Source organism: Ammospiza caudacuta, chromosome 3 (assembly GCF_027887145.1).
Source record: "Ammospiza caudacuta isolate bAmmCau1 chromosome 3, bAmmCau1.pri, whole genome shotgun sequence".
In the NCBI taxonomy this organism is placed as follows: domain Eukaryota; kingdom Metazoa; phylum Chordata; class Aves; order Passeriformes; family Passerellidae; genus Ammospiza; species Ammospiza caudacuta.
Genome location: NC_080595.1, coordinates 64,493,928 through 64,508,286, shown reverse-complemented (window position 1 = coordinate 64,508,286; position 14,359 = coordinate 64,493,928). Strand labels below are relative to the sequence as shown.

At 37.9% G+C, this 14,359-nt stretch overlaps 1 protein-coding gene across 3 annotated transcripts in view; it reads right to left on the bottom strand.

Moving 5' to 3' along the window:
• Positions 1–674: 674 nt before the first annotated feature.
• The window catches only part of PTPRK (protein tyrosine phosphatase receptor type K), a 382,880-nt gene continuing 369,195 nt past the window's right edge, over positions 675–14,359 (bottom strand). For all 3 annotated transcript variants that reach the window (XM_058802159.1, XM_058802160.1, XM_058802161.1), the window contains 8 exons: positions 13,487–13,622; positions 11,492–11,641; positions 10,819–10,992; positions 8,108–8,239; positions 7,752–7,877; positions 5,646–5,809; positions 4,269–4,404; positions 675–1,921 (listed from right to left, as the gene is read on the bottom strand). In XM_058802159.1, the coding sequence (XP_058658142.1) occupies positions 1,868–1,921; positions 4,269–4,404; positions 5,646–5,809; positions 7,752–7,877; positions 8,108–8,239; positions 10,819–10,992; positions 11,492–11,641; positions 13,487–13,622 (1,072 nt within the window). In that variant the 3' untranslated portion in view covers positions 675–1,867. The remainder of the gene's footprint in view (positions 1,922–4,268; positions 4,405–5,645; positions 5,810–7,751; positions 7,878–8,107; positions 8,240–10,818; positions 10,993–11,491; positions 11,642–13,486; positions 13,623–14,359) is intronic.

Below are 14,359 nucleotides of genomic sequence, written 5' to 3'. Positions count from 1 at the left end.
AATAGGGTAATTTGAGTATTAAGAAGCCAGACTCAGTAAATGTTTCAAACCTTATTAATTTATCTTGCCGTACATAACTAGGAATCAACAGTGGGTGTCACTGGGGAAAAAAAACAAACCAAAAAACCCCCCAAACCTAAACAAAAAAAAAAGTGGTTTAGATTTGAAAGAGGTGGAGCTATGCAGTACAGATGGAGGCACTAAAAAAATCTGAGAAGCAGTGTTTCTCTAAACATTTCTCTGCTGTTTATAGTGTTGAATGGGTAATTCCATGTATCTGAAGGATGAAATTTAGGACATACAGAGGACATGCAGTCTTATGACATAATTCCTGAAGCACCAGGATGAAAAATAATACAATTTCCTTTTGAGATTTTTCCTTATCCAAATATATTGGGCTTTCAGACAAGAATGACTCCTTAAAGAGGACAGTAAATGAGAGGATATCAAGGTAGGGAAAAAAAAATCTTTAAATAAAAATTTAGTTCATTCTTACTTTACAGAATATTTAAAAGCACCATAGCATTTTACTGTCTGTTCTAAAAATGACCAAGAAGAGACTGGAATTACTTTAGCTGGTAACATAGAGAAAACATTGTGAAGAAATAAATGCAAGCTAAGTAAAAGCAAAGTAATATTTTGTACACCACAACTATAATCAGAATCTGGCATTGGTTTATTCAAATTTTGCTTTCTTGGAAGCAAAGCTTACATGTTTGTAAACATCAAATTAAACATTGCTTAATTTTACAATTTCCTAAACAAATACTTTTTTACCCAGAAGGGTATATGCAGACCCATCTATTTGTGTCACAGTTCTCCTGTTCATCTGTGCTTCAATATTTTTAAAACAATTGGTTCCTGTACAATTTTTAATGGATCTTAAAAATTTCTTCCAATATTGTGCAAGTCATAGGCAAGGCCATTTTAAAGTGTGCACTTCCTTACATATTTTTTTATTAGTCCTTAACTAATGCAACTGTGAAAAACTATACATTTTCAGGAAAATGTTTATATTTTGGTCCTGTACTTAAAGACCTTCTATAATCAAGTTGTTTACATGAATTTGAACCACAAGCATGTACACAACAAAACCACTATACCAATGTTTCTTGGTCTATGCATAAAAAGTATGTCTTCTACTTACACTAAAACATACAAAAAATAAACTACAAAAATTGTTTACACTTGATTTCAGCAAAAAAAGCTTTCTTCAAGAAAAATGATTCTTCTTTTTTTCAGCCATCAAAAAAGGAATGCAAGTAAACAATAAATACATGTGCTTTCTCCATATAGACATATTTACACTTGAGTCTTTGGCTTATGTTTAAGTTTCTTTATAAAGATCTTTATGTGATCCAGCCATCATTGCACATTAAAACAAAATAAGCCAGTTTTTCTTTGACTATATATAATATATATATGCAACACTTGAAACGTATAAAGAATGAACCTTACTATCAATCTGCACTGTTATTGTACTTTAACAATGTATCAAAAAGAAAAAAATTAATACCATATAGGAAATATTGATACATGCAACAGATGGTCGCTCTACTGTATCTGAGAGACGGCTGCATATACACACACGAGAAGGTCCTAATCTGAGCAAATCTCTTCTGACTCTGCTTTTCATTAAATAGTATTTATGTGGCACTAAATGTTCATACTGTATACAAGCATAGAAACAGATTGAGTTCTTTTATTAAGATACACAACTTCATAAGAAAAATACTTTGCATTTAAAATTTAAAATCCCTCCCACCCCCCTCTTCCTCTAAAATCTTTCTTCACAGGATCAAGAACTGTTGTCAAAACAGCTTATTGAGATTCATATATTTGGTGAACTTCGTCACATCCTTTCCAACTAAGAGGATTCCAGGTACTCCAGTGCAACATCATAGCAGAAACGATATTGCTCCTTTAAGGGGGAACAGAAAAAAAAGTTACATTAAAATCTAAAACCTTAGCAGCAATATCTATAACCAAGAACATTCTTTGCTAACTAGTAAACCAGACAGGCTTGGATTTTCTATTTTTCCCCCCTATTACACAAGTACATTACAGCTGTGATTTAAAAACTCAGCCTAACCAATGAAGGGGAAAAGGACCCTGGCTATGGAAAGTAATGATGTGCTTCTCTGATTTTTTCAGTCTCTGAATTGGTATATCAAACATGAAAAGCTCTCGTCTCAGTCAGAGCATTCTTGCAGCAAAAGCACCTTGACTCTGATACACCACTTCTACTTGAGTTAGCTGATATTGAGCAGCAACTGGTGCAGGACCCCAAGCAGCCCTGTGTCCAGAGCCCATTGGTACAGTCCCATTGATGTGGCATCCAAAAGATCAGATGAACATTTAAAAAAGAATTCAAAAATCTCATTGTGGTTATTATTTCTCCTCAACAGTTCTGCTGTTGAGAGCTGATACTGGGAGACAAAGATGAGGAAGGAGAGAGGAGAGGGGAAGAGGAGGAAGAAATAAAACCAAGGAAATTAATTTGATGTCTATTGTCCTTAGGACTTGAAAAATGAAATCTGCCCTTGTGATTTATTTTTGTTTTCACGGGAAGACAGTGTGATGCACTAACAGGAAGTTGTGGAGATGTCTTAAAGGCTTTATTGCACTGCTCATTGTTATCTGATCCTGTTGGTGAATGTAGGGCACATGACACTGCTATATAGTGGTTTTCCTGGTTTGTTTTCTAACTAACAGCTCAACAGATTCTGCTGTTCAAGAGTTCTGAGTAAAAATCCATACAGTACAAACACATAACTAAAAAAAATACAGCAACTTCAGTGTAAAGCTGCAGTGGAATTCAGGACTATTTTGAAATGCAATACAAGTTTGTGGAGCATTTATCAAAAACAAACACAATTTACCTCAGCCTCCCTTTAGAGTGACACAAAAAAATTTCCATGTGATCTGACCTGTTTTCTTGACAGCAGTGAACTGAAACTCAGGCAGCAATTCAATATGTTGTGTCTCAGATATCTATGGCACAGGAGAATGCAAAGCATGTGCAGCAAAAGCAGCAATACCTAGCTCAGTGTCTCTGCTGCCACAGCATGTTCTATTTGTTAACATATTAACCATCTTCCGTATTTATGCACTGGCAAGGGATGCAAGTGATGCATTATGATTAAGAGAATCATGTCACAGAAGCTATTTGATATTACGCAAACACTGACACCTGAAAAAGGGGAATATGGGAAGAGGCAGATACAGCCATTTTGCACCACATGCAAGTTCACAGGGTCAGAAGCAATTTCCACTATGCGTTAACTAAAACATGTTTTTAATTTCAATTGGCATTCCTGATTTTTATGCTGTAGGCAGCCATCTGGCTGAAAAGTGACACTGGCAGCTGGCAGTGTGAGACTCAAATGGCAGGAACTCCCAAACACTATATAACCCGCTTTCATTCACCTACAAAAAGGAAAAACATCTATGTGGAAGAAGTTTTTAAGGACTTTCCAGTCCTTAATATTCAGTTTTTGTTGGAGAGGCAAACATTCAAATGGATAGGCACTCATACTGCGTGCATAAATATTAACCAGAAGATTCAATGTTATTTTGAGTTCTGGCAATGTATGTATGGATATTTAATTTTGCAGTTTTGCTAATTCAGGCTCATATTGTTTGTATTAGTTTATTGTTTATATTGTTTATTATTTAACTGTTGGATTCAATGATCTTAAGGGTCTCTTCCAACCTAAATGATTTTATATATTTGTTTGCAACATACTAGATCCAAATGTTTGATTTCAAAGTTCTGAGGTATCATTTTGACTACTACATATCTGAGTAACAAAGACTGTCAGTATTCAATACAACTTTCAAAGCAGCAGTTTTTACTAAGGGGCAAAATATTCACAGCTCCAGCTAGGAATCTGTACTACACAGCTTAATTCTACCAAGGAGAAATGCCTTGCTCTCTAAAATTTCAAGGTAGCTTGTGTGAATGCAGCCTGCTGCAACTTCCTTTCAAACACACCGGCTTATTTTGGGAGATTAAAGTGCATTCTGTTAACTCAGAATGCTTTCTGTGGAAAGCATGCAACCATGGTGAGAAAGGTAGTGTAAAATGCTTAGCCTGTCCTCTCATGATGCTGACTTGCATTTACACAGTAGCTGTCCTTTCTTCTTCTGGCCCACAGTAGGTTTGCACTGGTTTTGTGGGCACAGGACTGAAAACACAGCTCATGCAACGAGGCAGCCTCTGGCTCCCTGGCAGTTTGCAGGAACCCTGCGGGGCTGGTGCTTACCGGAGTTTCTACCATGTTGGGCTTGCTGTTCCTCAAGGTCTTCACGGCGTGGAAAACGTCCACCACATTCTGCCTTTTCACCATCTCAACCACGATGCCGATGGCACAGAACATCCCGCTCCGGCCACCGCCGTTTCTGTATGCAAGGAAAAGAGAGTTAAGTGCCACTGTGGCCTAAGACAGCATCCAAAACTTCCATTTCAGTTCTTTCAAAATAGCACTCATTTCAGTTCTTTCCCTCTGTAAGCACGAGTGATTCCTGAGTCCCAGAGGGAGACCAGACTTGAGCAATCTCTTTGCAGCTCCAGGGGGTTTGGTCTAAGACATTTACTTTTTCTGACCTTCCTCTCAATTACTGCTTTTGAATTCTGCCCTTACAGCACATCATGCTGCCCAACTATGTTTTAAGTCTAAATTACACATGCAGTAGAAATAATTAAAAAAAACCCCTAAACCTAAATTCAAGGGCAAGTAGTTAGAAATAATTAAAACAAATTCAATGCCAAGTACATTTTCCACTTACTTCTGGAAAGACACTCACTTAACTTATGAAATGAGGATTATTCAACCAGATATGCTAAGGCATCACTGATTTAATAACTTGTTGACCTTTGGGGACACTTCTGAACTATTTTAATCTAATTTCAAAGAAATTAAGGTAGGTAATTTTAAATTAAAATTATTAATTTTGAAGTGGTATAAGCAGAAACAGGTCACTAGTTAAATCTGAACATTTAAACAGAGGTCTTTTCTTCAGAGTAAGGAGACAGATTGACTACTCTCTGCTTAGGGAGAAGAAGATACCATCTTTTCAAAACTCCCAAACTAACTCCCATTTAGGTGTCAGGTAAGCAGCCAGCAGCCATTTACTAACAATAGTTTTAGTATGGTGTGCTGTAATAGAGCTTTTTTTCAGATTTCATATATCCATAGTTTTCAGTTTAAATCTCTCAAGATACTGTAGGTTTCCCTTTTGAGAAAAAATGTAGCAAATTCTGTGCAAAACAGACATAAAATCCCCCAATTTGGCACCTATAAAAGACTTCCTTACTGAAACCAGGCAGAAGAAATAGATCTGTACATGTCTTGCACCTGAAAATCATGCTATTATGCACAGGTGACAGTATACACAGTATCACTGTAGTATCACACTCAAAATACTCGTTCCTTGACCTGACACAGAAAAATCCAAAGGCTGAACAAAAGCCTACAGTGATAGGCAGCAGTACTTCTTTTTTTTTTTTTTTTTCATTAGAAAAGTAACAGGTGCAGGTGCAAAAGAAGGTATCCATAATAACACTGTTTAAATTAAAACCAAGAATTCATTTATAAGAATTTATTTGAAGAGCAGCAGTTGACTTTCTCCAAGTTACTCACAGGCAATGGATGATGGTCCGGCCCTCCCCTTCTTCACATTCCTCTTGCCATTTTTCAACCTGGAGAATTAACTTCAGGAAGGATCTCTTGGAAGCTGGTACATCTCTATGAGAAGCCCATCCCAAATACTGGAATTGCTGCACCATCAGATAGCCCTCTTGTGGCTGAGGAAAATCAAAGAGATTTAGGTCAAAATGGCACCTTTACATCTTGGTTTAGGAAAACAAAGCATAAAACTAGCATGAAACCTAGGTGTTTATATTATGGAGATTTTAAGGTGTGTACATTGCATGGTATGGCCTCCTGGAATTTCTACCACCTGAGCTAAAGGAAAATGTCAGAAAAGGGTAAAAAAGGAAACTGTATTGAAGACCACATCACAGTTTATTGATCACAAATGTAACCTGTCCTGAATTCTAAATCAACAAATACCCTAGATTCCATATGCCAAGATTGCTTAGCAATCAATCAATTTAAAACATCACTATTAAATTCTTAGACTCGCAGAAATAGAGGGAGATACATTTGGCCCCTACTCAAGATCTGACCCCATTAAAAATGAACAACAAGTAATACTGGTGCACAAACATGACTACTGTCCTTGAAGTCTTCCCTTTGTGACAGACTATAATAATCATGACAGCCTTGCTGCCAGTCTCTGAGCCTTCCACGTGCTAGATGTGACACAGGGAGAGCTTTGAATAGAATTTGACTGTCACAAGAAAAGCCCCAATAACAGGAAGAATAAATACTCTATCTACTTTCTTGAAGCTGAAGATGACAAGTAGGAATGTGGATTTTAGAAAAGTAACAACAGAGCAGAGAGATTTTTAAAAGCAAGGCTTATGAGCAAAAGGACATAGGAGACAAAGAGAAGAGTAGAAAATCAAATCATCATAAAAAAAGAAGAAATGGAAAAAAATAAAATAAGAAAAAAAAAAAGAGGAAGTCTCAAAATAAAAGAAAAAAGCGCTATGGCGTAATATTTGCCAGTGTGCCCACACCTTTGTTTCCTGTAGTTTCCAAAAACAGCTGAAAATGTTTTTTGTAATTCTGAATATTAGCAAAAAAAAAAAAAAAAAAAAAAATACTAGCCACATGGAAAATTATCTTTGCCCTCTGATAAATGAAAATGTGACAAAAATAAAAGAAAACAAAAATAAAACAAAACACATGAAAGATCTTTGTGTACACAGTAATTATTTTTCCCCACAGTTATCTTTCAAGATTAATGAGAGTTAAACATATACTCAAGATACACTAGAAATCATGATAAGTTCAGTATTGGATGAATCATAAAAAGCAGTCATGGTAAGTAAAATAGGGATTGCTGGTTAATTGTGCATAGACTGGTGGCACAAGTGTCTGTAACATTTTGTGGTGGGAAATATAAATAAGCAATTCATAGAGGTGAGCTAAAGAGGAAACACTGTATGGCAGAGTTTAAGAAGATGCTGCAAGAGTGTGGAACACTATGAGACAATAAAAAGATAAGATGGTCTAAGGTATGAAATAGCTGACTAAAATGCAAGAGTGGCACTTCTACTGGAGTTGAGAAAAAGATGATAACTGTAGGTTGAGGCACAGTGGTGGCAGAACCCACTAGAGGCAGAGGAATTTTCAGGGTTTTATCACACTCTGCTTTGCAGGGTGCCACAGTCTGCCTTTCCTGTTGTGGTTTTCACAACTTAGGCTGACAAGGTGCTGGTTGTAAAATCAGCCTCAGTGTTTCTGTTCGTGATTCACCACAGAAAACATTTTACCAAAGCTAAGAACTTAATACCTGTCAATACACATTCATTACAGAGATATTTCTTTTACTGTACACCAAACAGAATACAGAATACTTCTCACACATCAGGGATGAATGTCTCAGAACAACATCCATTCACCTTAAAGCTCTCTCTGCTTATTGCAGAAAAGTACTGCAGCTGTAGAAAAGTACTAGAAATCAGTATTAGATACTAATACTTGACTGACTTTTTTCTGGATAATGTCTTACGAACATTAGTACTTTACTATTATTAAAAATTAAAAAGCACAAGAGCCAAGAGAGCATGAAAAATGAAATATTTTTCTGTCACATTTTGTTAGAATAATCCTTACTCTTGTTAGATTGCATATCCTGAAAATTCTGTTTATGACGTCGCAGTCCATGGAGCACGACATGCATTCTACTTGGATGGGGCCGTACCGCAGTATCCCTTCCTCGGGCCAGTATTGTGGGCAACCCTGTGACAGAGCAAAACATCCATAGTTAAATGGTAAATTACAACTCAAGCATTGCCTTATTCCACTGCAGACATCTCATCTAACCTTTACTGAGCAACTAGTGTTGATTAGTTGCTGTAGAGCAGAGAATAATTGTAAAGTCATGCACTGCTCCACATTTTCATTATGTGGTTAATCCAGAACGATTAAAGCATGTGACGGTACATGGAAAACTCGAGCTCCAAACTAACCTGTGCTAAGTCGACTTCATTTAACATCACAAGAGAAGTACAGCCATAGTCGTACACTAATCTCCAGAAATCTTTCACAGTGTTTGGTAAAGGATGTTGTGTGACGATAAAAGCTGCCGGCTGCCTGTAGCTCTGTAAAGGCAATCAATTTTGTTAGTACCACTATGGGAAGTACTTGAATTCTACTGAAACAGAACAAAACATAAAAATGGAAAAAAGATGTGAGAGCAGTTGCTTCATATATCACTGAGGATGTAAATGTTAAAAACATATTATCATCTCCAATAAAGACAAAGAGGTTACTCTGCTCAGGTCTGCCTTCTTCTTGGTTACAGAACAAGCCCTGTGTTTTTACACTCAGATATGCTCTGGGCACTGAATATGTTCTTTGTGGCTCTGTTGAGTTGAGGAAACTGCTCTAGGTTCTGTGTCCAGGAGCCCAGCAGGGAACCTTCACCCAATGATGCAGAGAGGGCTGCAGAGGTCTCAGAAGGTCACCCTCTCCAGAACAGCGTTTATGTGAACTCTGCCACTGCACTAAGCTCAATCCCAAAGTCTGTTTCACACTGCACAGCCACAGGGACACCCACAGAACTGACTTTTGGGATCACTGGGACCCATTTACAGCAGAAAGCATAAGTTCAACAGCAAAATCCTATTTCCTGCCATAACCACAGGTTCCATTTTCTGTATGCTGTGTTACACACAACTGCAAATAGGGACTCCCAGCCTTGCACGTAACTGAGATGCAGCTAACAGTGGAAGGGCTACTTTCCTGCTGTGGATGTATTATGAGCAGCAAGCAGAAGAGGAGAGATCAGAAGTCTTTTGCAGGCAATTTGTAACCGTCCATGGAAAAGTAAATTAACCCAGGAGAAAGACCTGGTAGGGCAGATAAACCACTTTTGCTGTGGAAGCTTGCTTATTTGAAGATTGATCTAAGGGATCATTACGCACAATGTATCGACATACCTTCCAAGAACTTGTTGTTAATGTCTTTAACATCAGTACTTGCTTGACAAGAGATTAAGGAGGTGGCTGATTTTATTAATATAGATTTTTTTTTACTTTTTCTAATGCAGGAAGGATGTTGGGGTACTAGCAGTTCATGTCCCACTTCCTAGAACTGCCCAGGGACAACACAGGGACAACCAATTCTTATTCTTTCCTTGTACTTTTAAGAAATAAAACAAGTCCTAGCTGACGTTTTCCTAACCCTCTTTCCCATAATTTATCATGTTTCTCCAAAGAAAGATAAGGGGCAAGTTCCTCTTTCAGTTTTGTTATTGAAATCACTTTTTCTTGTCCAGGAGTAGTTCCTCTTCTCTGAATAAATCAGTCTTAAAATAAACCGTCAGAAGAGAAAAGGCAAAAAAAAAAAAGATTGCGTTACCCAAAATTTTAACCTTTTACTTGTAACCTTGTTATATGCCTTCATTGTAATATAATATCTTTTATTTCTGCTGTTGTTTTTCCTTTTATTAGTACCATTTCTGCCTTTTCTAATTTGCCTCTGATTGCCAATCCATTAATATACGCTTGGCTCATGTTCTGCCTGCTGTTGCACACTCAAGAGTCCTCCGGCCCCCCACAGCCTGTGTTGCCTTTCTTTCACCCCAAACCTCACTCCTCAATGCAGCTTTGTTGGCTGGTTCATAGCACATCAATTTTATCCAGGTGCTTAATGCCATTTTAACTGCAATTCTAAACAATTTTTGCTGCCAGAATTCTGTTCACTGCTCTAATTCATCTGTTCAGCCCCCAGTGATACATTGGTCTTACACACACTACTCCTCTATTTTTTTTTTTTTTTTGACACAATAAGCTGGTTGTGAGATTAGGGACTGCATTTTGCTATTAGTTTGTTTCCTGCCCTAGCTCAGGCAGAACTCAAGGATGACTATACCAATCAGTGTTGATGATTTCTGCTGCTATTTGCCATTTTATTTCAGCATCTCTCCTTGACATGGCAGTTTCTGATAGCATTTCATTTTTGAAGAAGGGGAGATGCTCCTGGAAATCAGGCCACTTATTTAAGCATTTACTGTAAAAGTGGCTTTAGGGGCCTAACTTTGGAAACGCTAATGGGAGGCACAGGAAGGTGTCTGGAAGCACATGAACTGCTTTATTGCTCAGACAAATATAAGCAGGTTCAACTCCATTTTTCCCATTAATTCCCCTTTTCCCCTGACAGTACTTCTGTTACTCAGACTTCAACTTTAAAGAGCAGCTACTCAAAATATAACCAAACTCCTGAATCCTATACTCTATACCCAAACATGCCAAGAAAACCATTTTTTCTTCCTCTGTTGCTCCCACCTCAGTATAGAAAGACTTTTTTATGAAAAAGTGATAGTAACCTCATGTTCAGATATATAACATTTACTTCCTAACAAACAGCAGATTTTTGAGATTCTGCTGAGATTTGAGATTTGGAGGTCTGGACACTAGAGCTTTATATAATGCCATTAAAAAGGTGAGATTTCCAGTGGGTCCCACAAGGATGCCAAAGACTAAAGATAACTAACCTTCTGAACAAAAACAGAAGCTGGTGGGGCTTTTTATCTTCTCCCCCCAACCCTTCCTCATTAGGACTGTTTTACTGGGCACTGCAGCCACAGAATTACCCTTTCTTAAGCCAGCAAGTGCTCTCTCTCACATTACAGGGCTTTCCATAGCACGCTATGCAGACAAAGAAGGTAGTCTCTTACGTCCATAAGAGCAGCATTGATGTAGTTGCTGCTCTCCCCATCAATAGTAATTAAGAAAGGCAGACATCTGTCAGGTGGCAGCATATCCATGAAGCGGTTCTTGTCGTGGTTCCTTGGCAAGCAGGCGATGCTGCAGTCCTCTGCCTGCAGGCGAGGGGTCACAGAATTCAGGGTCTAAGGGAAAGAGGACGCTTGTTTTAGCACGCTGAGCTAAAACACATGGGACTCAGGAGCCCCAGGTTTTACTGTAAAATATTGCAATACGAGAAAACACGAGGCATTAGCAAGAAGACATTAGTAAATGCAAGCTCTTCTCTGTTTGTTGGACATTCTGGGGCTTTGCAAGGGGGGGTGAAGCTGCGGGTATTAAAGGCACTCCATGTACCACTGAACACATTCCACGTGACACCGTCCCTTCAGAAAGGAATAAAACAAAGAGGATACTTTGGAGCTCTAAAAAGCTATGCCTTAAATGTGCAAATGCAAGCCAGAACTCTCTCTGGCTCCAACTCACTGGTCTTTATTTCAGAATGATATTTACTACAATTTTATTAAAAGGAGGATATTCTGTATTTAAAACAATTTTGTGAAGCACATAAACATGGGTGCTTTAAATGTATCTAGAGGCAAAAAAATTGTTGTCACATCAAGAGTTAGTAGGAACTGTGAATACCTGAAACTCATCTTTGAGATGCGAAGAGTTTGTCTGAGAGTCTATTCTAATCATATCAAAATAAGCAGCTTTGAATTCACAGACAGGAATGGCAGTTTCTCCACACAGGCAAGCTTCTAGAATGGCATCGTGAATAAAGATGTACTGCTCCTGTCAAATTAGGAAAAGAAACAAAAATTGCAACCATTTAAAACCAACAGATCCTTTCCTTCTTTTAGCATAAACAGGCCTACTTCACATTCTTAAACCCATTCAAAGTACTGTCCATCAATACATTAAATAATGCTTTAATATAAACAGTCTTGTTCTTACTGAGGTGCAGTGAACAAGGATGTTTCCTTCAGGACCAATTTAAATTCAGTAAAACTTAACAGAACAGGGATAGTAATTTATTTAAGAGATTTCCAGTTTTCTTGTAGTGCTTGTGGGTTTCTGTGCATATGCCAAAGGCTTGTTTGCTTTATCAATTTTTTAAAATAGCTTTTAAGCTTCTGATGTTAGTAGAAAGTGTAAATTGCTTCAAGCACTACTAGTGTGATTAGCAAGTCTTTGGCATGCTGCATTCTCCTTATGCATGTGCAAGCTAGTGCATCAGTTGCCTCATACTTGGCTCTAGGCCAATAATAAATTCCAGTGAGTTCAAACAGAAGCACCAATTCTTCTCATTTTTATTAACTTTCCTTGTGAGAGCCTGAGTCCTAGATAACTGCATTACTATTTCAGTTAGGCCTCCTGTCAATTTTTACACAAAATGCCCATTATATTTACTCACCCTGAGAGCAATAGATGTAAACCTTTTCTAGAACTGCACCAGCCTCACGTAGCTATTGTGCAACAAGGCCCTTAAAAGCACAAAATTTAACATGTGCCTGTAAAAGCAGCACATGTGCAATGACCACAGTCATCTTCTGGCTCCATAGCCTTATCCATACAGCTATGGAGCTATTGTTGATTGTATGACCATCACAAGAACTTGATGCAATGACAGTGTGTTTTGCTATGCAAGCATGAACATCTGAGAAAAGGTGAGAGGTAAGAGGCAAAAGGGAGAGAAAGGAATAATAGTAGATGTGTTAATTCACATGCAAGTGCAGATTAGACTGGGAGGGTTAAAGGAGTCACACTGAAACACTCCACCCCTTGCACTTCCCAAAGGTTAATGGGCCTGTAGCAGGAGTAGTTGACCAGGACCATCTATTGTTCATTGACAGGTTCAACCTATTGGCATAAGTTGCAGCATGGAATAAAAACTGCACCAAATTACACTGACATGTTTGGCTGCCATCTGCAGAGATTACCATGAGGTCACAGGTGAAATAACATCTCAGGTACATGTCCTTATAGAGGGCAAGAGAGAGAAGTGGTGAACCACTTCAGGTAATTTGCTAATATAAACCCAATCGCCTGTGTTTCTTTGGAAGCTCAGTGGTACTCTGGTGGCAGAGTGGGAGCTGTTAGAACTTTATTCCTAAGGCAATGGTTTTATTGTGAAGCTGCTGAAGGTGTATTAAAAGACCAAGAGTAAAAATATGGAAAAGATTCGCAGCAAGGTTAATAAAGAAAACAAAAACAGAATTGAAAAGAGAGTGTGAAATGGACATAAAGTTCACCAGTCAATTTACAGATAAAGTGACTGAGGTTTGTCTAAAAAAAGTGTCAGCCTGCTGAAATTCCACCTTTGGGATCCTGGGATTGCTAATACCAGAGCTGGGGAGAGATATCCCAGATATGCCTAAGGTAAGGTCTTCCCTGAAAAGTCCTTCTTTCTTTCCTTTTGTTACCTAGTTAGGAGGGCACTTGTTTCTGTGCAGACTACAAGAGTTGCCACATTTGTTGCACCACCCTGGTTCTGGGTGCTTTTACACTCAGCAATTGTCCCCAGTGGAGGCACCCCCTCAACAGGGCCACCACCTGTTCACTTTGCAGTGTCACAGTGAAATCCTGACCCAGAACGTTTCAAAAAGCATCAGGTGCTTCAAAGGCAAACTGCTGTACCTCAGTTTGTACCATGTTGATGCGCCGGGACCGCAGAGCTTTGACACAGTTGTAGATATCCACAACCCCTTCTCTTTCTGCCATATCCAACATGATATCAATCACAATATAACAGCCTGTCCGTCCAGCACCAGCACTGAAAAGAATCAGTAAATACTGTTAGGAATAGCCCCAGAAAAACATCCACAAACTTCACAACCATTATTGAGAGAATTGCACAAAATCATTCAATTTCTTATCACAACCACTATCTAATTTTTATATTCTCTCCTTCTCATCATAATGTCCTTTAAATCTTTTGATGTGTTCAAAACAAAAATTTTCTATCACATTTGATTCACTAAGTAACAGCAAAAAAAAAGTTTATTCCTTTTATCACCCAGATCAATACTTAAATTAAAAAAGTTAGTTTAACTGAAATCTGAAGATTGATTAAACTTATGCACTTCAGAATATTATAGATCTTGTTTTTCTTTAATAAGACTAAGAACGATTTTTAAATGATCTATTACAATAAGAAACTCAAATGTATGTTTTACCAGGCAAGTTCCAAGCTTGTTCAGACAGCACATTTAACAATATCCAGAAGATTCACTTATGATTTATTTTGGCTTTACATAAAGCTCAGGACAATTTTTGCACAGTGAATTATTGTAATCTGTAAAGGCTGAGTAACTTTATCTACAAAATGTAATTAAACATTTGACTAAAATACTTAGGTAAATCAAACATTTGTAGAAAGCAAATTCTATTTGCCAAAGGATGGTGTCCCAACAACATAACCTTGCAAAATCTGCACAGGAGAAACCTTCTGTATTTGTTGCCACTAACCTCATTCCATCTTTCAACATCTAGTTGCTTACTTTGCTTTAA